Below are 26,180 nucleotides of genomic sequence, written 5' to 3'. Positions count from 1 at the left end.
CAATGTTTTTTATTGCAACAGAAAAAGCTCAAGATTAAAACAACCAAAAAAAAAAAGGCTTGAAATATTTCACTTTATGTGTAATGAATCTATAATATATGAAAGTTCCACTTTTTGAATTAAATTAAGGAAAAAAAATTAACTTTACCACAATAGCAAAAAAGAAACGTCCTCTCACAGTCAACTGCTTTTATTTCCAGCAAATTTATTAACGTGTAAATATTTTTATTAACATAAAAAGATTCAACAACTGAGACATAAACTGAACAAGTTTCACAGACATTTGAGAACAGAAATGGAATAATGAGTCCCTGAACAAAGGGGGAGGGGTGTCAGTATTAAAAGGAACAGTCAGTATGTGCAGTATGTGGTGTCCTCCAGCTGCTTTCAGTACTGCAGTGCATCTCATCCTCATGGACTGCACCAGATTTGTCAGTTCTTGTTGTGAGATGTTACCCCACTCTTCCACCAAGGCATTTGCAAGTTCTCCATCACATCTGGGTGGACACACGGTTACATGTAATTTTCCACTGCGAGGACGATCAGCTGTCCTTCCTGTCTCCCTGTCTTAGACATCTTATGACATCTTAGACATCTTGGCATGTTCACGCAGGTGAGCAGGAACCCTAGTCATCTTTCTTCTGGTGTTTTTCAGAGTCAGAGGAAAGGTCTCTTTAGTGTCTTAAGTTATTGTAATTGTGACCTTAATTGCCTGTAAACTGTTTGTGTCTTGAGGACTGTTCCACAGGTGCATGCACAATAATTGTTTATTGTACATTGAACAAGCATGAAAAACATCGTTTAAATCCTTTCCGATAAAGATCTGTAAAGCTTTTACAAAATTATGTTTAAAATACAGTCTCCAGAAGAAGGGATGTTACTTTGTTTTGCTTAGTATGTGAGTATTTTTTTTTACAAGAGGTAATGAGCATAGTCTCATTATTTACAATGTTAATGCTGCCAGATAAAATTTCTTTTCGTTTAAAACATTGCATGTTTTCATTGCTTTGTGTTTGTTGGTTTGTTCCAGAAGGTTTATGTCTAATTCAAAGTCATTTATTTTGAAATCTGTTTTAGTGGCCTGCCATTTTGCTGGATGACGTCATCATCCAGTGCCCGCCCTCTCGCGCTCTCGGCCGTAGAGACACAAACAGAAGCTGCAGCTCGCAGGGAGCAGTGTTGTGTACGGGATAATTACAGTTTTGGCATGATTAGTGCTGCTGGTGTAGAGTATAACTAATGTAAAAGGGACTCGGAGGGCGCGATTAAAGGAGGAATTTATCCGTCATTAGGATGTGGATCAGTCCGGAGGAGGTGCTGCTCGCTAACGCGCTGTGGGTGAGTGAGAGGGCCAATCCCTTCTTCATCCTGCAGCGGAGGAAGGGACATGGCAAAGGAGGAGGCATCACCGGTAAACACTCGGCCTCTTCCCCGCTCGCTCTCTCTCTCTCTCTCTCTCTCTCTCTCTCTCTCTCTCTCTCACACACACACACACACTCTCTACATTTGATCTCCCTATCTATCTCTGTTGCATTTCTGCGTCATGTCCTGTATCTCTGCTTAGACCTAGCCGGCTGTCCTGCTTGTTATCTTTCCACATACAGCACTAAAAATTTCCAGCTCTTCTAATCATTTACAAAATGACCATTCAGTAGCAGAAGACTTCTTGAAGTTGCAGTGTTTATTGAACATTACACCATGTGACATGGTATTGACTCACTCCTGTTAGACATGAGCTAGCTGGTTGTGTTGTGGTTGTTTAGCTGATGCTGACGTGGTGGACTTACCCAACTGACACTGAGTCTCAGCATGTTTGTTTATTATTATTATTATTATTATTATTATTTGGTAAATATTTTTGCTGTGCTTCACACATTACACCGCTGTCTTATCTATTTAGCATTCATATGTTTTTCTTATTTTCAGACACACAAACGCTAGGACCTCTGCTAACTCCAGCTAGCTAACATTGGGGGGGGGGGGGAACCCCTCCCACAGTCATCACCTTGAATATTTATTTACCATGTAAATAAATGGTAAATAAATATTTAAATAAATTCATTTAATATTATTAAATAATTTTCCTGTTCACGCGTCAGAGCGAACTGTTACATTTTAAATGTATACTCTACACTTTCTCTATTTAAATCTACTGTATATGCAAATGAGGCAATTCGCACTAATTTGCATTTAGCATGAAATGTGTTTCACTCAAATTGATTTATTATTATTTTTGCCGTCAATACGCACATTTTAACACTTTATCAGATTATTCTTCTATAAAAGTATTGAAGATTATACTGGTTTCACCGGTATGTTCAACGAATACTCATGTTTTATATTTAAAATGTCACTTAAATTCAAAACTAGTTAATATATTATTAAGAAAAAAACCTCACCTTGGTCAGTGTACATGTTTAAAAGTGTATTGATTTAGGCTTGTGAAATGATGGGAACGTTCCTCCTTGGAAGTCTGAAAAACAGGACACATGACCTCATTTGTAATAAACAGACAGTAAATATGATGTCAGTAACCAGCAGATTTCCCTTTTCACTGTGACTCATTACTTTAAGGAAATGTCTGCACATCAAGCATGTAATGTTATAGGATATTATAAAGCAGTATATACTTGATATAGAAGTATTTCAATTAAATTCATGTGAGATGGTAACAGTATGATACTTGACGTGTGTGTTTGTATGTATGTGTGTATGTAGATACATATATATAAATATACACATACATTATGTATGTATGTATGTATGTATGTATATATGTATGCGTAGAGCCAGGTTGAAATTCGTAAAGGTCCAGCTACATGCAATTCCTTCCTTGCAAAAGTGTGGATAACCAGCAGACAAAACTGCTTTAACACAAGATTAATCAGTAGTTCATGGCTATAAATAAAGTTTTAAACTGATTGACTTCTTTCACTTTATTTTGAACTTTTTGCTTTGTTTGGAAGGTGTTTGTTTTTTCATGTAGTCACTTCACAAATTAGAGCAGAGAGAAAGAGAGGGAGGAAATCTCAGCAAGTCTGTGAAAACTCTTCCCATTCTTTACGTTCTGCCTTCGGGTAAATAATTTATGTAAATGCATGCGATAAGTTGCAACACAGGATCTGCATTGGGTCGTGTTTTAAACAAACTCTAGTTGCTGAATTCTGGGCAGGTTTTAAAAAGTATATATTTATCAGCTTTGCTACAGTGGTTTGTTTTGTTTGTACTCAGTTCAGTTCTGTTAAAATAATTTTACTGCTGAGTGAAGTGGTATGAAAGGAACTGATGGTAAGGGAAAAAAACCCCCATGAAAATTAACAATTGGACGCAAGATCATAATTATAGTCTGATTTTAGCTTGTAGACTCCCACAAGCTGTCCTATAATATAAAATTTTTCAGTCTCTGCAGGATTGAATGATTTTGCGATCGCAGAGATGAATGCAAAATCAAGCAAACCATGCAATATTCAGAAGAGCTTGCCGTTTTTCAAAATGCATCAGTGTTCATTCAGCCCTCTTGTATTCACATGTCGAACATGAGTACAGCTAAAAGGGCTCATTTACCAACAAACATCACTGCAAAAGACCGTACAAAACAGTTTCATGTAATTTCACCAATTCAAGTAGTTTTCTGCAAAAAAAAACACTACTCTGCAAATTGCCTCACAAATTATTTCAACAGCCACAGTAAAATTAAGCATTTTTGACCATAAAAATCCCTAATACACTCTGTGAAATCCTGTAGAGACTGATTATTTGTTAGTTAAAGTGTGGAACGCTTCATATGACACAACTAGGAACGCTTTTGTAACCTTAAGAATGCTATAAAGTTAAATTACACCAGAAGGTCATTAAGCAGACATGGAAAAACTGTATGATTTAGGCATTAAAGTTAAAAAAAGGTGTTTTTTTTTTATCATTGATATTTGTACAGAACATTTGCTGAAGATGTTCTTTTGGTTTGCTGAAATGGTGTTGATTTTCTGTATTTTAATGTATTTAATCTGGACATTAGAGTGCTGACGTGCATCCACAGAAGGTAGAAAGAGGGACGGGGAGGGTGATACTGTAATATATAAGATTCCTGAGACTTACTCATAAGTAACCCATTCATGCAGACATCTGAGTCAGTCCACAAAATATTCAGGAAAATTGCAATTAGCACAGGGTTATTGACCCAGGCAGTGAACTTTCCACACTGTGTACCACTTTCTGTCTTCTTTATATACACTCAGCATAAAAAGAAACATTCGCTCACATTCAACTTCTTTTATTTCCAGCAAATTTCTTAACATGTGTGAATGTTTGTATTAACATAAAAACATTCAACAATTGAGACATTGCAAAAAAGACATTGCAGTTTATTGCTAAGGCCACATCTGCAGTCCTCATGCCTCCCTGCAGCAGGACTATGGCATGTTGACGCAGATGAGCAGGAACCCTAGACATCTTTCTTCTGGTGTTTTTCAGAGTCAGAAGAAAGGTCTCTTTAGTGTCCAAAGTTATTGTAACTGTGACCTTAATTGCCTGTAAACTGTTTGTGTCTTAAGGACTGTTCCACAGGTGCATGTGCAATAATTGTTTATGGTTCATTGAACAAGCATGAAAAACATTGTTTAAACCCTTTCCAATAAACATCTGTAAAGCTTTTACAAAATTATCTTTAAAATACTTTCTCCTTTTTTTTTTTTTGCTGAGTATAGATCCTCAGTCTGCAGTATGAGATAACAGTTTGGTGTATCTGTGAAGAATGTAAAATGGTCTTTCTCTCACTTCATCTGTCCACCTTTGTGTCTTTCCCTCAGGTCTTCTGGTTGGGACTCTGGATGTTGTGTTAGACTCCAGTGCTCGTGTGGCTCCGTACCGAATCCTTCATCAGACAGGAGACTCCCAGCTCTTCTGGAGCATTGCCTGTGGTCAGTATTCAGTCTCATTCCATTTGAATAGCTGGACAAGATGCTTGGTTTGTTGTTATAGGTCAAAGGAAATTTTGTAACATGAATCATGTGAAAATGCAACCTGATGACAGCTAGCAGTATGGAGGGAGGGGGTTGAAACTTGTTAGATGTGTTAGCATTGGTTAGGATTATTATAATTTTTTTTCCCTGCATGCGTGTTCAGTGTGTTCTATCAATTTGGATGAGATGAACGTGTATTTAAGAGCTTCAATCAACCTCTCAGCCATGGCTGAACAGTCGATAATTCTCGGAGCTGACGCTGATCTGCTTGTTGGGTTTTTAGGGACTAGACGGGGACCGATAGTAGATTTTACTGATCGGATAACTAAGTTAGGCAGTACCTGCCGATAGTTTTTACAGTTGATACTGAATGAAATTATAACACTCAGAGTAAAATATTATTATAAATATATAAAATGTAAAATATATATAGTCTTATTATAAAATAAACAGTACTGACTGTACCATGAACGTGTTCTGTACTTTCTTAAAAATCAATTAAATATTCATATATATTAACTATTAATAAATATTAAAGTAAACAAAAGATATACATCCAAACTGAACCAAAAAGTAACACTCCAAATAACAAATAAAAGTAGAGACGTCCAAAATGAATCAAAAACACTTCAAATAACACACAAAAAAAATACTCTATTAGGGACTGTGGTAGACTTGCACTGTGACTTCATCATTATGAGTCATTATGAATTACTGTGAAACCTGTCCTTGTACTGTTTGAGCTCTTGTATGAGCTTCTTTTATTTATTTATTTTTAAAGAATTGGACCCCCAGTATTCCTCTCTTTTCCTTTTCATTTGTATGTAATTACTGCTGCTTATTGGCTCATTTGTCTGGAAGGTCATGGCAGAAGCAAGAATTGTGTTTTAATTGATTATTACCGATGAATCCTGCATAGTATAGCTAATGTCATGAACTAAAAGGGTAAAAAGATAAGTTGAAGCTACCATGTGACCAAAATGGACCGACCTTACTTATCAGTTTGCATTGCTGATGATTATTGTATGTTTATATGTCATCAGGCTCATCTCGCAAGGAGATAACAGAACACTGGGAATGGCTGGAGGCTAATTTACTGCAGACTCTCTCCATTTTTGACAGTGACGAAGACATCACTACTTTTGTCAAGGGCAAGATACAGGTGAGCTCTCGGCGAATGTTGTTCACATCGCACCAGTCCAGCCTCAGCCTCAGGCTCATGTACCTGGGAAGACTCCAGTAAACAAAGCTCATTCAGCCTGTTTGTGTGCAGGGCATCATTGCCGAGGAGAACAAGGGCCGTCAAGCGCAAGAAGATGAGGATTGTGGGAAGTTTCGGGAGGCGGCTCTGAAGATGCGGAAGCTGTTTGGGATGCCGGAGGAAGAGAAACTGGTGAACTATTACTCATGCAGCTACTGGAAGGGTAGAGTGCCACGTCAGGGCTGGCTCTACCTCTCAGTCAATCACCTGTGCTTCTACTCCTTCCTGCTTGGAAAAGAGGGTGAGATAGTGAGAGAGAGGTGGAATGAAAGAGGAAAGGAATTACAGACGAAGGGAAAAGCGTTTAATACAATTAGGACAATGTGAAATGAGCATTGTCCTTGACTTAATATAATTGCTTTTACAGCTATGTATCATTTTGATCCATGTAGAACGGTTCCCTGCATAGTATAAAAATGCATTATTTCTTTCCTCCTGCCTCGTTAGTGACGTTGATAGTGCAGTGGACGGATGTGACTCAGTTGGATAAGAACGCCACGCTGTTATTCCCCGAGAGCGTGCGTGTGAGCACTCGGGACACAGAGCACTACTTCTCTATGTTCCTCAACATCAACGACACGTTTAAACTGATGGAGCAGCTTGCTAACTTCGCCATGAGGCAGCTCCTGGATAATGAGGGCTTCTCTGTAGACCACTCGCTCCCCAAACCCTGCAAGACCCTCAAAAATGTTTCTGCACTCAAAAGGTGAGAAAAAAAATAAATACAAATGTCTGGAATGCTAACCAAAGGGGGTTTTCTTCAGTATTACTTCCAGTGTTACTCTCACCTCCCTGAACTCTGTTCTGTGTTGTTGGTCCTTACTGTTATTCTGAGTGTTCACGCTCATACAGGCAGTAAGCGGGAATGGCTACATTGGCTTGAGGAGTAAATAACTGTGTGTGTTGTTTTGTTTTTAGGGACCTGGACGCACGGGCAAAAAACGAGCGATACCGAGCTCTGTTCCGGCTGACGAAGGATGAACGGCTAGACGGTCACACAGACTGCACTCTGTGGACGCCCTTCGCTAAGATGCATGTGGTCGGACAGATGTTCGTCTCCAACAACTACATCTGTTTTGCCAGCAGAGAGGAGGACCTGTGTCAACTTATCATACCACTTCGGGAGGTAAGCCATTACCTCACAATCACTCTAAGACCAAACTGTCATTTATACAATATCAGTAAATCCTCAGTTACAACAGGGTTTATGCAATACATGCTTGGACCCCAATAACTACATTAGTAATGTATAACTGAAAAACGGTGATTGAAATAAAACAATTGAACGTATTAGGAATTCATTTTTATTTTACTTTATTATTATCAAGTGAGATGCCGTTTGTATACACATCAAGTTCCGTCTAAGGTCTATATTCGGGTTGTAGCCATATTCCGAGTATATACGTTTATATGCGTACAGACATCAGAATATTCCTGTATACACGGTTATTGTATGTGTGCCTGAGTTGCCTTTCTTAATACCTAGCCCACAGTCAGGCATCTGTTAGCACCCACAATTCCTTGCGGGCTGAGCATGTAGAGTTGTCACGGTACCAACATTTCATTAGTCGGTACCAATACCAGTAAAATTCCACAGTACTCTGTACCAATTTCGGTACCAAGGCAAAACACAAAAACATGCTAATTGAACAATGCATTATTTTATTATTTAATTTATTAAGGCTACTAGAGTTATCCAGACAAGAGGAGAAATGTTTTTCTGACTGATATTAAAGACATAAACAGTGCTAGCCACACATGTATTATTTTATAACACATACATGTCAGATATATCGGTCATCAAAAATCCTCTGGTGTATAAAATATAAAACCCCATCATGTCCTCCCATTTATGTTACCACAATAATAGTTGTTAATAAAAGCATTAAATGGTTAATAAGGTCTCCTGACCGTATTAGCGTTAAACACATGTATGCTAACCATTAAGTAAGCAAAAACGAGAACGTTTTCTTGTAATAATACATTCCAATTAAACTATGCTACAGCATTCATAATGCAACCGCTTCCAGCATTTTAAACTCACCTGCTTGAATAAATACTGCGGGTAAGTAGCGTTCTTTCTGAAAGCACGGTTAATCTATCCGCACTGAAATGTCAGGGGCGCGGCTTTTACACACTTAGCGGTAATAGCACCGGAAGCGGAAAACGAGCGTCCAAGAGAAATGCATGTATTTCGCCTACTATATAGTAGGTCAGTATGCGGTTTCGGATGCAGCCATGGTGACCGGCTGAGATGCTGCTGCTTTAGCTCCAATGTCCTCTTGTTGCCTGGTTCACCCATGAAAAATTCCCGACTGACCACCTGAGAAGACGCACAAAACATTTTTTGATTATTTCATGTAGAATATTCATAATGGTTTAAATGATTGTATTCTAAAAGAAACTTCATACATCAGAGTTGAACATACATTGTCAGTTTTTCATGGATACTTTAATACCTATACTTACATTCTTTCACACCTAGAGAATGTACACTTTCTTTCACTCAAATAAACAGTGCCTTTTTACTATATCAGGCTCTGTGAAATATTATTTTAGCTTAGATAAGTGAAAAACACCAACAACTGTCTGTTGCCTCCCCATCTGAACTCTCCCTTCTCTCTCTCTCTCGCTCTCATTCTCGCTCTCGCTCTCGCTCTCTTCCGCTTGCTCTCTCTCTTTTGCTCTTTCTCTCTCTCTCTTCTGTAGGTGTCTATAGTAGAGAAAGCTGACAGCAGCAGTGTTTTGCCTAGTCCTCTCTCCATCAGCACTAAAAACAAGATGACCTTCCTGTTTGCCAACCTCAAAGATCGTGACTTCCTTGTTCAGCGTATCTCAGACTTCCTGCAGCGAACGCCTGACAGGCTCTGTAGCATGACTGGACAATCTGTGAGTCAGTCAAGCAAAAACAAAAGTGTTCGTTAAAGGCTTTTAAAGCCGGGTGCACACTGTGCGGTTTTTAATAGTCCTTTGCGCCTGTTGCTTGTCAGTGTATGAACATGATCCCAGCTGTAAGCCATGTCACACTGTAGGACCTCAGTTGTCATTAATGTCAGACTGTATGACAGTCAAGATGTGAAAAACGGGTAGGAGAAGCCACACTACAGGACTGTGCCTCAAATATTCTGACACTGCCAGAATTTAATCGGAGGAAAAATCTGATCGCAATGGATATTAATTAGCTGTCGTGGAACATGTCAAACTAGCGATCACATACTGCAGATTTTGGCTTAGGATTATAGATATCTTTTAGGATTCTCAAAATTTGTCTTTTACGAACAAATCGTGGCCAAAACCGTACAGCGTGACCCCGGCTTTAAACACTGTCATAAAATAAAGCCTGCACTCTGGAGGTTATTGGCAGGTTCTGATTACAAATGTAATCTTTGTTTATATAAAACTTTTCATCTGAAATGTACAGCAGTATGCTTATTTTAGTCTTCACTTTTCTGACAGGAGAGTTCAAGTCCCACCACCCCTTCTTCCCTCCCTTTAATGCCACCTTTGCTGGGGTCAAGTGAGATCACTCAGGATCGCTACTACAGCTCCAGCCTCCCCACGGCCAAGCAGGGTCTGCTCCACATCTACCAGAAGGGCCGTCCTGAAGACCTGGGTCCCAAAGCGGTTAGCTCTCATTAGGTTACACCCACATCAGTGCCATCTAAACTCCAGCATTCACCTGCTGGCTGATCAGTGCTAATATGAACAGTTTTTAACTGGAAAGAATTAGAGTTGTTAAGCTGAAACTGTAACAGAACAAAGGTACGAAACAATTTCAAACATTTAACACCACACTACTGCACTCGGTAAAACATTTATTTGCTTCTTTCTTGCAGCCACCTTGCATTCACAAACTCTCTAACACATTTTTAAAACTCAACTTGTGTGATATTTTCAGAATACAAATAAAAATGTGTCAGTCCGTTTGTGCGATACAAATCAGCACGTTTTGAGAAATAAAACCTCACGTTTAATGACTAGTGTTGCCTCTCAGTACCCCATTAAAGTCCTGATCTCACCAACACAATCTGCTCTGTTTGTTCTATCAAGAGAACCAGTAGTTCTGTCTTATACCTTGAGCTTCACAAACCCAGCATAAATGAGCAGAAATGCTTACTTTTGACTTTTTTCTGATCATATTGGATGCTTCAGGGTTTTCAGTGTTAAACGCTGTGTTCGTCGATAAGGTAAACACTATAAGTGATGTGCGGCAAAGCCTAAATTAGGCCATTAAACACTAAGATAGGCCTTAATGAGATTTAACATTAAAAATGCATTCATTATTGTAAGCTGAGGGGCTTCTCCACTTTAGATTCCACTAAAGCCTAGTTTAATGGCCATTCATACACTATTACAGCTAATTCAAGACTAATATAACATGTACACAGATACAGTTTTCAGTTAAATCATATCCTATTAGTAATGTGCTTTCTTTGTATCCTAATACTTTATTCAAACCCTCTTCTCATTCGTTGTCATTCAGACAAAAGAGAAAATGAAGGAAGAATCTTGGAATATCCATTTCTTTGAGTTTGGACGAGGTGTGTGCATGTACCGCACGTCTAAGACACGAGACCTGGTCCTGAAAGGGATTCCTGAGAGTCTGAGAGGAGAGCTGTGGCTGCTGTTTTCAGGTAACAACTACTCCCTAACAGCAGGGGGCACTGTTATGCTCTTACTTTATACCGCTTATGCTTTGAAAAGAATAACGGCAAGCTTTCTTTTCTAACTTATGTTTTGACAGCAGGCATAGGCAATATGAAATAACACTATTACTGATTTGATTAAACATTAGGCTGATAGTACTCATGTGTAGTCATGGCATTACTTCTGATTTCGAGCACTTATGTATGAATCATGCTTGTGATTCATACATAAGGGCATACTCTGTTTTAAATCCCATGTAAACACGGTCTCTATGAACCACTGCTCGTTATTCATGCCACTAGCAGGATTAGTAACAGGGTGTCATGGTAACCAGCACATTCAATTATGCCCTGGTTCTGTGACTCACCCTGATCACATGACCTGCTGTCATGAAATTAGAAATGCACTCACTGCATTTTATACACAGCATACATGTTTTTGAAGCTTGCTTGAGTAATCACACCAGAGTTCAGGATTTTCCGAGTCTTTGGGATGAGGTGAAAGAGCTAGTTTGCTGTTCAGTTTGCAGCTGCTGTGTGACCTAGGGCTGTCCTGTTCCTAAAATGTTCTAAATGTTCTTTAGTTTAATTTTAAGTTTAATTGTCATTGAAATTATTAGCAATTATTTTACTTTTACAGTATATTTATAGTATAATTGATATAATTTGTGCGGCCTCTTCCTCTCTCCCTGTAGGTAGTCAGAACGAGATGGTGACTCACCCAGGTTACTATGCGGAGCTGGTGGAGCAGGCCATGGGCAAGTGTACTCTAGCTACAGAGGAGATTGAGAGAGACTTGCATCGCTCCATGCCTGAGCACCATGCCTTCCAGAATGAGATGGGCATCGCTGCTCTCCGACGGGTGCTCACTGCATACGCATATCGCAACCCGGGCATTGGCTACTGCCAGGTACACACCCACACACACACAACATAAGAGTACACACTCAGTGCCCATTAAACCGGTGTTTGCACAGTGTGCTTGAAATACTTGACCTTGAAGTTAGCTTTCTGAAATCATAAACCAAGTTTTAAATTAATAAATGGATTCATTGTTTGATATTAGAAGGCAGCTCTGATAGTCTCATTTGGCACAAAATACCTTTGAAAAGATGACGACAAAATTAAAAAGGTGTGCTTTAAATGGCATCGAAAGTCTTGATATTGTACTTTATTAACATCTATATTAAAAAAAGAACTTGATACTAGGAATAAAGCACTAAAGAGGAGGCCAGGAGGCACGTTATACAGCTGCAATGAAAATTATTCAACCCCCAATACAAGTCAGGTTTATTGTCAAAATTTACAGACTTTCCTCTGTTTGAAATGAACAAATCAAACAAAAGCAATTGAAATAGTTCAACGCAACGAATGCTTCAAGTGGTTTCCCCAAATTCAACTGAAAATGCAACTTGATTTCTCCAGTTTCAAAATTATTCAACCCCTTCATGGTAAACATCTTTAGTACTTAGTAGAGCACCGTTTTACTGTTATGACCTGCTGCAAATGAGATGCATAGCTTCTGGCAGAATTCCTGAGGAATCAGTCCATTCCTCATGAGCCATGGTCTCCAGGTCAGTAATATCACATAACAAGGGATGTGGTGCTTGTCACCATGGTAACTGCACCATTAAGAGCAAATCCATGACATGTATTTTATTTTTAATCATGGCAATATCAAATTGTTGTGTGTGTGTGTGTCTGTTTTCCATAGGCCATGAATATAGTAACATCTGTGTTGCTGCTGTACTGTACTGAAGAGGAGGCGTTCTGGTTGCTGGTGGCTTTGTGTGAACGGATGCTGCCTGATTATTACAATACCAGGGTTGTAGGTCAGTCACAGACTCACATTCTTCAAAAGAATAATTTTGTGGTACTGTGGTTTGGGAGAATACTACCTGAGAGATGCAACACTATTCTATAGGTCAGCAGCACACTCCAAGGGTATTATCGTTAACGAAAACTAAAACTATCAGTGAAAATACATTTTCGTTAACTGAGGAAAAAAAAAAAAGCGAGTTTCCAAATACACAAAAAGTAAACGGCAACTATATCGTCCATCTGCGAAACGAACGGGAACTAAATAGAATTTCAAAGAATAAAACTTTTTTTCCATTTTTGTATTTTATATGTTTGGTGGTCGGACTTAAAAACAGAGGTGGGGACTGGAGTCAGAAACAAAGTGGATCCATCAATGTTGCTGAATCATAAATGACCAGTAGATGGCAGAGTAATGTGTATTAGAACTCCCTGGCACAGCAGCGATTTAGTAGCAGTGGAGCGCAGCAGGGGCATAGTTTTCGGGGGAAGGTAACCCCATAATAATCAAAACTAGCAATTACAAATTGTTAGTTTGTAATAATAAATAGATAAAAATACTAAGAACCTCTCTCCGTTGTACAAGTTGGTAACTCCTTACTTTTGATTACACTATGCTTGATTAGTGCGATTTGACTGTAAGAGGGCACAGGTAGCTTTTCAAGATGAAGAGAAACGCTGCCCTGCAGACTATTTTGCATTGCTGGTCAGAGAGGGACAGTAAAAAAATTTAAACATGTACTCAGAAGGAGGTAGGATAATATGATGTAATGTAGCTAACAACACTCCACATATATTCTAGCTAGCTAATTCAATGCAATTTAGCCATAACGATCAATATAACAGGTTAGCCTTGTGTTATGTTAGCTAAATGTTATTTTATTAGTTCCATTATTATCAACAACAAGGTTGTTCACACTGGACGTGGCGTTCACACGGCTCTACAGTGGCATGTTTAAGATCTCACAATAAACAATGTGTATATGTTTTAATCAGTTACAGTTTGCATTCATTTGCACTGTTATTATGCCCTGTGGAAATTTGTTTTAAAGTAGTCATATTATGCTTTTAACGTATTCCTTCTTCTTTAGTGTGTAATGTAGCTGTCTGTGCATGGATAAGATCAAATTTAAAAACCTCATAGTCTCCCCAAAGGGATTTATTCTGTCTAACAGAGAACACTGCTCCAGACCTGCCCAAAACGCCTCGCTCGAAGTCCAGATATTCCTTCCACAATCGTCTATGTCAGTATGTCAAATATTAGCAGAATCCCGCCCAAAGGCAGGCATGAAGAAAGAAGGCGAGGCTTCAGTGAATTCAGGTGCCATGTCGTGAAGACTCTGTGTGTTTCGGTGTGAAAGCAAAACCCCTTTGTTTGGCCTTACGAAAATGGATGAGATAAGGAATCAGTGGTTACTGTTTATTTATAAATAAACTGCTGTTCCTGAGCAGTACAACCCAAATGTTTGCTTGTGCACAGCACATTTTACAGAGGACAGCTTCCTGAACATGGGCGAGTACAACGCAGGCTATACTCGTAGGCTACTCCCTTTTTGCTCAGACAATCTTGCACTTCTGAATAAGAGCCTGTAAGTGTGTTTGATTATTTTATGAAGTATCTGCTATTGACCATTCAAATGCAGAGTTTTGTGTTGTGGCTCAGTTGTAGACCTCTGCTAATGTGCTAGCTAAAGTTTGCTAAGTTGCCTCAGTATTGTAAGGTTGTTTGTATGTTGGTGGTCTGTTGAATGTAGCTGCTGTTGTGATTTGTATCTTGAAACGGTTTATATCAAATCACAAGAATCTTAGCTTTACAATGGTATATCGCATGAGTACCTACGTGACGGCCCACCAGTGGGCCGGCCGAATTTGCATCGTATCTGCAAGGTAAGAGAGTTACAAAATAAAAACTTACCACTGTGAAATGTTCTGCTTGTGTTTGCAAAGTCGGTTCCGCTTGATCATTCGCATTTTCTGAATCTGACTCGGGCTCGAACTGATACGGTAAAGCCGACAACATGTTGCTTAGGAACTTAGAATCGCTTTAGAAGCCTTGGAGGCTGAAGCTAACCCAAGGGGCGTTACATTTCCGATACACGCTTGAGATTTTTGACCAATCAGAATGCAAAGGGTCACTCAGCATTTAACAAATATTTTTGTGTACACACATCTGTGGGTTTATACGCTATATGGCCAAAAGTTTGTGGATACCTGACCATCACATATATATGTGCTTGTTGAACATCCCATTCCAGATTTAGTCCCCCTTTGCGTTTTTTATAACCGCCAAGCTTCTGGGAAAGCTTTCCACTAGATTTTGTAGCTTAGCTGTGGAGATTAGTGCTCATTCAGCCACAAGAGCATTAGTGATGTCAGGCACCGATGTCGGGTGAGCAGGTCTTCGGTGCAGTCGGCTTTCCGGTTCGTCCCAAAGATGTTCAGTGGGGTTGAGGTCAGGGCTCTGTGGAGGAAGCTCAAGTTCTTGCACACCAACCTTGGCAAACCATGTCTTCATGGAGCTCCCTTTGTGCACAGGGGAACTGTCGTGCTGGAACAGGTTTGGGCCTCTTAGTTCCAGTGAAGGGAAATCTTAATGCTACAGCATACAGAGACATTTTAACTTTGTGGCAACAGTTTGGGGAAGAACCACAATATGGGCGTGATGGTCAGGTGTCCACAAACTTTTGTAAACAAATTCATAATGTATATGAATGTCTTGTCAGGAGCACTGGTGGATCAGGGTGTGTTTGAGGAGCTGACTCGAGAGTGTTTGCCGCTGCTGTATGAGCACATGCAGGAGTTGGGCGTGATCTCCACCATCTCCCTGTCCTGGTTCCTCACACTCTTCCTGTCTGTCATGCCGTTCGACAGTGCTGTGTTGCTGGTGGACTGCTTCTTCTACGAGGGAATCAAAGTCATCTTTCAAGTGAGAGCACACAGATCATAATATGTTGTGGTAAAAGTAATAATCAGTACTACAGGCTTCCAAACACACAGTTATGGATTTATCAGGTAATATTTACTGTCAAAGTAGGACGTCCTTGTAGCTGCTTTTAAAGAAGTGTTTAAGGTCACAAGTTTCTTATTTTTGGTCTCCTAACAGAAGTGTATCAAGACACATACTTTCATAACTTCTTGGCCAGCAGACCTTTGTGTTGTTTCAGCAGGAACATAGATATTAATCATGTCATGTCACTTATATACTTTATTTTCAGACATTTCTAAAATTGACCAATTTTGTAATGAAATATTAACACGAACAAATATTACATGTCACTTCACAGTTTCTAACAGGTGCTTAATGGATGGCGTTCTACAATGTTGTCATACTTTTTGTCATATCCTGTGTAATGAATATATATAGTGAATAGGAAGCATTTTGGTATTCTGCTTAACTGTGTGTTAGGAGGCGTTAAATAAAATAAATAAGTTCATAAAATAGAATAAATGATTATTATTCTGTGAAGATGAGGAAGCTGCTGAGATTTAAAAACTGTAAAATCAAGCCATATACAGTGGGTCACGTCAACATTTTTTTTCCAGTAAATATATTTCCAATGAGATTATTCACATTAAATTTTCACCAGACATCAGCATTAACTCAAGAAATCTGGAAATATTGAGATTTCACAATTGGTTTCAGAGAATAAACAAATCAAGGTGTTAGGATGGCCCAGTCAATCACCTGACTTGAATCCAGTTGAACAAGATTTAAAGACAATATGTTTAGAAGAACGGGTCAAAATCACACGTGAATACTGCGGCCCATTAATTTCTTCATACAGGAAGCGTCTTGAAGGAAACTCCATTAAGTATTAAATAAATTTCAGTTAGCGTGTTCAATACTTTTTTCCTGTCATTCCACTTTATTACTCATAATAAAGAAACTTGGACGTTAATGTTTGGATTTCTTTATGTGTGTGGATTTCTTGAGTTAATACTGATGTCTGGTAAAAATTTCATGTGAATAGTCTCATTGGAAATATATTTAATGAAAAAATGTTGATGCGTTCGATACTTATTTCCCCCACTGTATCAGCAACAAGAAAAGAGAATGAACGGCAAATAAATTAAACAAAATATGGTAATTCTTCTTTTGGGTTTTTTGTGTTTCTTGGCTTATGTGATAGGAGTGATACTGTAGCTCTGTAACAGTTTAAAATGATGGGCTCATTAATATTCATCTATTCAAAATACCACTGACGTATACAGTTTTCAAATGCATTTTTAAAGGGGTTTGACAGCCACAGACCGATGCCCTGCATTTTTCTGCACTTTAGGTGTCATTGGCTGTGCTACACGCGAACATGGAGAAGTTGTTAAACTGCACTGATGAGGGAGAAGCTATGACCATACTTGGAAGGTTTGTCTGGGGTCAGAAGGCAGAATTCAGTTGTAATCACTGTAGAACTGTATGCTTAATCATAAAGATGCTGAACGCATGTAAGCCAATCAGCGTAATTCATCTAAGGGCAGAAAACGGAAATCCTCTTCTCCCTCAGGTATCTGGATAATGTTGTGAACAAACAGACAGTGTCTCCACCCATCCCCCACCTGCATGCCCTGTTAACCAGTGGAGACGAGCCGCCACCCGAGATTGACATATTTGATCTCATTAAGACGTCCTACGAGGTAAGACAACGAAAATCATCCCCAGGAAGTCTGACTTATGCATGTTTACCCCTCTCTCCAAACAAATACTCAATTAATATTGTTCCTTTTCTGTTCTATTTGCTTTCTCTTTTCTGTTTGGGTTTATTTTTTTTTTTTTCCTCTTCACGTAGAAGTTTGGAAGTCTGCGTGCTGATGTGATTGAGCAGATGAGGTTTAAACAGCGGTTAAAGGTCATCCAGTCTTTAGAGGATACGGCTAAGAGGAGTGTGGTGAGTGTCTGTGCTCTTCTTTTTTTTTTTTATTCACATTTATATATAATATATATAAAGAGATTTAAATAAAGTTCATGTGTGTGTTGTAAGACTGCTCTTGTGTGTCCATGCAGGTGAGGGCCATCATGACAGACTCAGCTTTCAGTATTGAAGAGCTGGAGGAGCTGTATGTTTTGTTCAAGGTAAGAACTCCCTGTCTCTTCAGGCAGGGTCTGTGCATGTGTATATGTTTATGTATATATACACTACACTACCAGTCAAAAGTTTAGACACACTCATTCTTTATTTTTATTTTTTTCTCCACATTTTATAATAATCTTAATAAAGTCATCAAAACTCTGGAAAAACCCAAATGGAGCTATGGGAATTATGTTGTGATAAAAAAATCCAAAATAAATCAAAATAATTTAGTATTTTAGCATCTTCAAAGTAGACCCCTTTTTGCCTGGAATTTCCAGAAATGTATTCTTGACATTTTCTCAACCGATTTCTTGAGGAATTCCCCTGAGATGCTTTTTAAACAGTATTAAAGGAGTTCCCACCTACGCTGAACTCTTATTGGCTGCTTTTCAGAATATTTCACTCGAGTCCGTTTGAAAAAAAAAAAAAACAAAACAAAAAAAAAAAAAAACTTGTAAATGAAATGTTAGTTTTGTGGCTTAGTGGTTAGCACGTTCGCCTCACACCTCCAGGGTCCGGGGTTCGATTCCCGCCGGGGCCATGTGTGTGCGGAGTTTGCATGTTCCCCCCGTGCTGCGGGGATTTCCTCCGGGTACTCCGGTTTCCTCCCCCAGTCCAAAGACATGCATGGTAGGGTGATTGGTGTGTCTAAAGTGCCCGTAGTGTATGAATGGGTGTGTGAGTGTGTATGTGATTGTGCCCTGTGATGGACTGGCACACTGTCCAGGGTGTACCCCACCTTGTGCCCGATGCTCCCTGGGATAGGCTCCAGGTTCCCCCGCGACCCTGAAGAAGGAGTAAGTGGTAGAAGATGCATGGATGGATGGAAATGTTAGTTTTCAAATGAAAGGAATGAATATGTTGGCACAATTATATTTTTGTCTACAACACTGATTTCAAACATTTAATCATACACCTTCAGATCAAAAGGTTTTTAAGATCATGAGAAACCTTTCAGTCGAGTGTGTCCAAACTTTTGACAGGTAGTCTGTATATAACACTGTTATAAATTGGTATCCCTGTATGACTATGTTGGAAGCATACTTGTATACATGCACGTGCTGTCCTAAATCTCAAGAGGTTATTCTATTTTAATACTCATGGCATTTCAAAAAGACTATGGTGAATTGTAGACAATATTACTGTCCATTTGGTGTCACTGGGTTCTTGGAAAAGCATCTCAGCATGCACAAAACATCGAACCTTGAGGTGGAAGAACACATCAGGTTCCACTCTTGTCAACCAAGAACGATAATCTGAGGCTATCATGGGTCACAGACTCCTCCATACTGGACAGTTCAAAATTAGGGAGGAAAAAATCACCTGGTCTTTTTTCAGTCTTCAACTGTCCAGTTTGGTTGAGCCTGTGCCCTTGATAGCCTCAGGTTGTTGTTGGCTGACAGGAGTGGAACCTGATGCGGTCTTCTGCTGTTGTAGTTCATCCACATCAAGGTTCCAATTTTTTTTTTTTTTTTTAATATGTTCTGAGTTGCCTCTCTGCTCACCACGGTTGTAAAGAGTGATTATTTGAGTTACTATAGACTTCCTGTCAGCTCAGACCAGTCTGGTCATTCTCTTCTGATCGCTCTCATCAGCAAGGTGTTTCATCCTGCAGACCCTCCACTCACGGGATGTTTTTTGTTTTCCGTACCATTCTGTGTAAACTCTGGAGACTGTTGTGTGTGAAAATCCCAGGAGATCAGCAGTTTCTGAAACATCAAACCAGCCCATCCGGCTCTAACAGCCATGCCATGGTTAAACTCACTGAGACCACACTGTTCACACTTTTCATGTGAACAATAACTGAAGCTCTTGACCTGTATCCACATGATTTTATACATTTTGCTGCTGCTGATCGGATAGCTGCATTAATGAGCAGGCGTACAGGTGTTCCTGGTAAAGTGGATTGTGGGTGTATATTACATTTGAACAGTGGTGCTTGAAGAGTTAGCTAGCCAGAGCATTGTTTATTTGAACCTGTGGGTGCAGTTGTACAGTGAGGTGGCATTAAAATATAATGTAAATATTGTCTTCTTTTTCTTCTTCTTGCCATAGTAATTGCTTGCCATAGTTTCAAATGGTTGGTGCAGCCAGGAGGCAAGGAGACCAGCTATGGCAATGTTTACATTGCAGCTGCAGTTTGCAGACCCTAGGGGGCTCAGAGGGCTACTCAGTTAACAGTGCATTACCTGATGTTCCCCTTTCCCTGTCAAATCCAAACATGTCCCTCTGTCCAATTTCTCCCTCTGTTTCCTCTCCAGGCCAAGCACATCATGAGCTGCTACTGGGGGGCGAGTAGCTCTGCTGCAGAGCGTCACGACCCGAGTTTGCCCTACCTGGAGCAGTACCGGATCGACTGTGGGCAGTTCGTTCAGCTCTTTTCAGCCCTGGCACCTTGGAGCTGTGGCATGCACACTTCCACACTCTCCGCCCGCTTATTTCGCCTGCTTGACCACAACAAGGACACCCTCATCAACTTTAAAGAGTTTGTCACAGGCCTGAGTGAGTACACGACTCTCTCCTCATCTTAACGTTTAATGATCTTAACATTGTCATTCGACTGTGTGACCGTTTTCATTGTCGTATGTGTTCGAATAAGCGGCGTATAGGATACATCTTTTTATTTTTTTTAAATGTCTGCTTATTAATAACACAACAGTAAATATTAAAATCAACCATTATGTGACGTGTAATCAACATTCTCTAATCATCATACATACACGGACAGAAAAGATGTCATGGCAGAAATCATCGTATTGTAACCAAAGTGTTACCTATTTATATTTTCTGAATCATGTGAAAAAAATTTTGCCCTCCAGCAGGTGCTGTGGCACTGTTATTTTCCTCTTAGCAGCTGCATAATTATACTCCTGTGATATTTGTTACCTGGAAAATACAGTAATAATAATAATAATAATAATAATTTGATCTGTTTATAATTACACATTGCTTTGAGAACGGAAGCACAAAATCAAAACCCAGTATTTAATGGGATAAACACACTTTTGGCAGTTGGTTCCTTATAGTGGCACAATTAATAGAGTGGAAGTAGTGACCTAATATTTTCCGACCGTAAGGGAAGAGTCAGATTGACCACATGAACAAGCAACGTTTACTGCTGCGTCTGAAGAAACGCTGTGCTTATTTTCTCTGTCTCAGGTGGGATGTATCATGGCGATATGACTGAGAAATTGAAGCTGCTGTATAAATTACACCTGCCTCCAGGTACCAACACTCGCACTCGCGCAACAAACATTAAGACTGACCACCTGACAGCTGGAAGTATCGGCATTATGAAAGCTGTTTGTTTATTCACAATCTTAAGGGCTGTGTGACCACACTGAGAAAATTCTTACTCAAACACATAGAGGTCTGTGAAGATCTGCTGAAGCCGGAAAGTCTGTGTGTGAGAGCATTCACACTTTCTCAGCCTTCTTTAGCTTTACAGGAAATGGCAACGCATGCTGAGAACGTGTGTTCACTGCTGTCTGCACACACAGCACACGTTCTTCTGCTTTTAGCATGTCTGTGTGATAGTGATGTCTGGTTGCCTTTTTTTTTTATAAGGTACAGCCACCTGCTTTCCTGAGAGCAGGGCTCCCACTCATACAACATACTTTAACCCAGAATCATCTGGCGTTTGTGAAACGGAAGAAGAAGCAGACAAACCCACAAACATACAATGCGCGCGCGTGTGCGCGTGTGTGCGTGTGTGCGTGTGCGCGTGTGTGCGTGTGCGTGTGTGTGTTTGCATATGTGTGTGATGGTTTAAAGCTGCTATTGACTGTTAGTATTCCTGCAGCTTTGTGCCCAGAAGAGGCAGAGTCTGCACTTGAGGCCACTCATTTCTTTACTGATGATGACACACTGCAGGGTAAATACCCACCTACATATACACATACATGATACATACTTATTATATTTGTGTTGTGAAACTGACCAGCTCTTCACATGCAGACTTGTGATAAACACACTTAACATTTTTGAAAAAGCGAATTAAAGCCCCTTATAGCTTGTTTTCATGATGAGTAACTCAGTACTATCTGTAGCTTCTGTGGTGAACTTTCCCACTCACTCGGCATCTTTGAGTCTGACCAACATCACACCAGCAGATGCGATCATAATTCCTAATATTAGATGTCTAGATGTGAATTGCCTATGCAGCAGTGTAGTAGTAGGGAGTTAAATGTGAGCATGGTAAAGCTAAATTTATACCCTGACGTCACACTGTAGAGCTTTAGCTATTATTAAAAAATATCATATATCTTGAATGCAGCCTTAGAAATACTTATGTGATAGTTAATAATAAAAATGACCATGTTTGCTTTAAGTCTTTATAATATAAGTTATAAGTATAAGCCTTTATAAGTCTTTTCATTCAGGATATACTGTTTAAATTTGTATTGCACTAATCCTGCATGTGCCTCTGTATGAAACAGTCCTGTCTTACTAATCAAATGTGATGAGTGTTAATATAATTTTTTTTTTCCACATACTTTGTCCGCTCCTTCCTACCTTTTTTTTTTTGCTTGCATCTGTGTCTCTCTCTCTCTCTCTCTCTCACGTTCTCATCATGTCTGTCTTGCTCACTCTCCTTCATTACCTGCTGTCTCTTCCTCCTTTCTTGTATAATATCTCCAGATCCTCCCTCCTTGTCTCATCTAGACTTCCTGGTCCAGGAAGTCACCTCAGGTTTGTGTCCGTGATCTCACAACAGAAAATGCTGAGCACGACCTTGATTGTGTTTGTTTTTCAGATTAAGAGTTGGCAGACAAGATTATGTAGTTACGTTATCTAAAATGCAATTTCCTGCTTTCCTTTCTTTCCTATCACACTATATATAATATGAGTTTCTTATTAATTGGGCATACAGCTTTATTACCAACATCATAAAGCATACTTAGCTGAAGTTATTATAACCGTGCTTATGCGTGCTCTTCTGTTATTATATTATTACTGTTTTCTGCTGCAGGTGAGGAGGCGAAGGAGGTGGCTGATACAGGAGGAGATTCTGAAGAGAAGAAAGGTAGCGCGACTCCCTTGCTGCCTTTTATACAGTGGATGTAAAGATACTGCACACACAATTCTCTCACTCTTCCTTGCAAAAAATATATATATATTAAACTCCTTTAGGTCCATATGTCACAACTGCAATATTTATAGTAGACTTCTTGTATCCACTGTATGATCCTGTTCTTGTTTCAAGAAAAGACATGCTGTATATTTTTGGCATTTGTAAATGTATATTTTCACATTCACAGTATTTAATAAATCACAGCTTTACTCAGGACATGCATAAATAAAGCACTATCAATGCTTTAACAATAAGTGCCCCTGGGTATTGAAAGTCATGACCTGAGCCAGTACTCACTTGTTTAAAATGCTAACCATAACTACCATTAGTGTGTAGTTATAACTGTAGCTGATGATGGGGGGGATTCTGCTGTGCTGCTTCTTCTGTTTCAGATGAAAAAGTAAAGGACTATAAGTATTACTTGAGGATGTGGGCTAAGGAAAGGGAGCCCAAGAAAGAGACCATCAAAGATCTGCCCAGAATGAACCAGGTAAACTCAGTTACTCGGTATGTTTACAGGTCCAGAGTCCACTGATGGCTGCACAATATCACCAAACCACTGAACAGGAAGGAAGTGAATGAAACACTTAATCTCCTGCCTTGTTTATGTTTCTTTTAGCGTAGAGATGTCTGTATATATTTAGTTCTGCAATTTGCATGTAGTGCTGTGCCTCTTTGAGCTGTGCTGTTGTCTGCTTTTGGAATTAGTTGCATAAAAAAAAAAGAAATGAGAGAAACTTTAGAACAAACTCCACTTTAGTTTTATGTAGTTATTAGGAGAATGGAGTCATGCCTAATGTAGATTTGGATTTGCACTTATATGTATGCGGTATTCAGTGCCTTTGAATTTAACCTGGGTGCGGCAATTAATTAGATCATGATCATTGCAGTCATGCAGACTAAAACAGTGTGTGCAAGATTGGGAGAAGTTAAATAGTGAACGCTATTTGACCCCTGATTCAACCCTGTTGTGTGAAGTGACGAATGAATGAAAGACTTTCATAAGTTTCCAGCCACGTCCTTTTACTCCCTTCCATCAGCAAATGTTTTTCAGTGCGAAACCACAGGGATATTAACTATAGCTGAGAACTGCACCTGGGCTGGCCATTGCGCCCATATATGCTTGCTGAACATCACGTTCCAAAACCGAGGGCATAAATATGAGACTGATGGTCAGGTGTCCACATACATATCGTGTAATAACTGGATGTGCGGTCTAAGATGGTGTGTGGCGATGTTTTTTGCGGTGCACTAACAATGCCTCGTGTTTATTGCTCTGTTTTGTGTTCAGGAGCAGTTTATTGAGCTGTGCAAGACACTCTATAATATGTTCAGTGAGGACCCTCTGGAGCAGGAGCTCTATCATGCCATTGCTACGGTGGCCAGCTTATTGCTACGCATTGGAGAAGTGGGCAAGAAGTTCACCAACAACGGCAGCAAGAAGTGTGACGCACCGGCTCAGGCAGTCGTAGAGACTCCAGGAAAAGAAGACAGTTTTGGAGAGGCTGGCTGTGGACAGTCCCTGGTGTCGAAGGCCCTGGCAGAGGCCCAACTGGAGCCCCTGCCTCCTCCAGCCAACGGCTCAGACGAAGATGTGAAGGACGACACATCCATTTCTTCCTACTCTGTGGTCAGCGCCGGTTCTCTGCAGTGCGAAGACATAGCAGACGACACGGTTCTGATCGGATGTGGGTTGGGTGGAGCCGGAGGTGGGAGTGACAGTAGGCGTGGCAGCGCGCCGGATGGCGATTGGTCTATCTCGTTTGAGCAGGTGCTCGCATCGTTGCTGACCGAACCGGCTCTGGTAAACTACTTTGAGAAGAAGCATGACATCAGGAGCAAGATGGCTGTCTGTAAGGCTCAGAGGGCTGTAGAAAGACAGATCAGTTCGTCCAGCGACCATGAGCTAGCTCAGCTCTCTACCTGAGGTTTAAGCTAATGGCTGCCACTAATAAAGGCGCATTCACTATTATGTAGAGATCTGACTCTAATTATCACTAGTGCATTAATGATCACAGTCTCATTCTCACCACTTTTAAACCATACAGCAAAGCCTATACGTCTGCACTTTTGCTCATGTGGCCTTTGTCCTTCCAGGTTGAACAGGTGAGCTCTGTTTGTCTGCTGTTTGCATGTTGCCTGTTGGTTTTAATCTGCATCCAGCCTTCAGTCAGTACTGCACTCACATTTTACGTAGACCAACATTGAGTTTATTTTTGTTTACCTCTGACTAGTCTATGTAGCATTGTACCAGTTACTCGAGTTGTAGCCTGGTCTTATCTGCACCTGAATTCTTCAATTCTGAGTCTTTTTGAAGGATCATTATCACCTAAATTAGCGTGGAGAAAAAAAACCTTACCAGCACACTATCTTGTTCTGATCTGTAATATGAATGCTAAGCTTTACTTTATTCCTTATTACATATAGTCTGAAATCTTCAAAGGTAGTCTTGCACCAAGTGTCATATTCAGGATGTAGTTTTAAAATAAGAAGTGTCCTTTATCATAACAGGGTTTGCTGAAAGCCACTTAGTACAAACCCTTGCTTTTTTTTGTTTTGTTTTGTTTTTTTTGGGGGGGGGGGGTGGGGGTTTGAAGCGGGAAGAGTTCTGTTATGCTACACATTTTGCTGTACAGTATTTGTGTGTTTATTTCCCTGCTTTCTTATTCAAAGTATTGCACTGCTTTACTGAATTGGGGCTAAGGAATGAGGGACAACAAAATGTTTGGCTTCTCTGCCCTGTGTAAAACCTTGGTCGTTCTGTCGCGCTGATTGAAATCGTTTGTTAGTGGTTCAGCAGTCAGAGACGACTTATTATCATTACATGAACAGACTTCTTTTAGACATTGCAAGAACTTTTACATTAGGATCCATATCCCAGCTTTTATTTCAGCTAGGAATGACTGAATCACTGTAGTTTTGATGTTCTTAAAACACTCACGCAAGTACAATCAAAAATGGCTAAATGTTGTTAAAGTATCTGCGTTTCAGTCAGGCTAAACTAATCTGTTATCAACTTTCAGCCCCTTGTTCTCCGATCCTTGACTAGCATAAGTTAGTAGAGAAGACATTTGCTTTCCAGATATGCAGCATTTCTGTTAAGCACTGGCTAATATTTGTTTCGTTGTTTAATAGTTGCATATTTTCTTGTATAAAATATTTTATTGCTAAATCTAAATGGAATAATGTTTTTACTGTCACGCTACTCTACTCTACCCCAAGCCCATAGCTTGCCCTATATCATTTTAATTGTTACCTTTGTACAAAATAAATAGCTTTAAATAGAAGTCACTGCAATTTACCTGTTTTATATGCCAAAAGGTAGGCCTGATTAACTGTAGCAATTATTAGTTGTTC

The 26,180-nt window shown here is 39.7% G+C and overlaps 1 protein-coding gene across 1 annotated transcript; it reads left to right on the top strand.

Annotated features, from left to right (window-relative positions):
- Positions 1-879: 879 nt before the first annotated feature.
- Positions 880-25,381, top strand: LOC128617875 (TBC1 domain family member 9B). Its single transcript, XM_053641077.1, has 23 exons — positions 880-1,411; positions 4,806-4,916; positions 6,002-6,120; positions 6,232-6,460; positions 6,667-6,925; positions 7,138-7,345; positions 8,929-9,108; positions 9,676-9,843; positions 10,703-10,853; positions 11,561-11,775; positions 12,580-12,697; positions 15,407-15,609; positions 16,964-17,046; positions 17,186-17,315; positions 17,468-17,566; positions 17,683-17,751; positions 20,011-20,251; positions 20,909-20,974; positions 21,552-21,623; positions 22,391-22,441; positions 22,722-22,775; positions 23,216-23,313; positions 24,115-25,381. The coding sequence occupies exons 1-23, from the start codon at positions 1,294-1,296 to the stop codon at positions 24,748-24,750; spliced, it is 3,678 nt and encodes a 1,225-aa protein (XP_053497052.1). The 5' UTR covers positions 880-1,293; the 3' UTR covers positions 24,751-25,381.
- Positions 25,382-26,180: the final 799 nt, after the last annotated feature.

The sequence above is a fragment of the Ictalurus furcatus genome, chromosome 14, assembly GCF_023375685.1.
Source record: "Ictalurus furcatus strain D&B chromosome 14, Billie_1.0, whole genome shotgun sequence".
Taxonomy (NCBI): Eukaryota; Metazoa; Chordata; class Actinopteri; order Siluriformes; family Ictaluridae; genus Ictalurus; species Ictalurus furcatus.
This window is presented reverse-complemented; position numbering and strand designations above follow the sequence as displayed.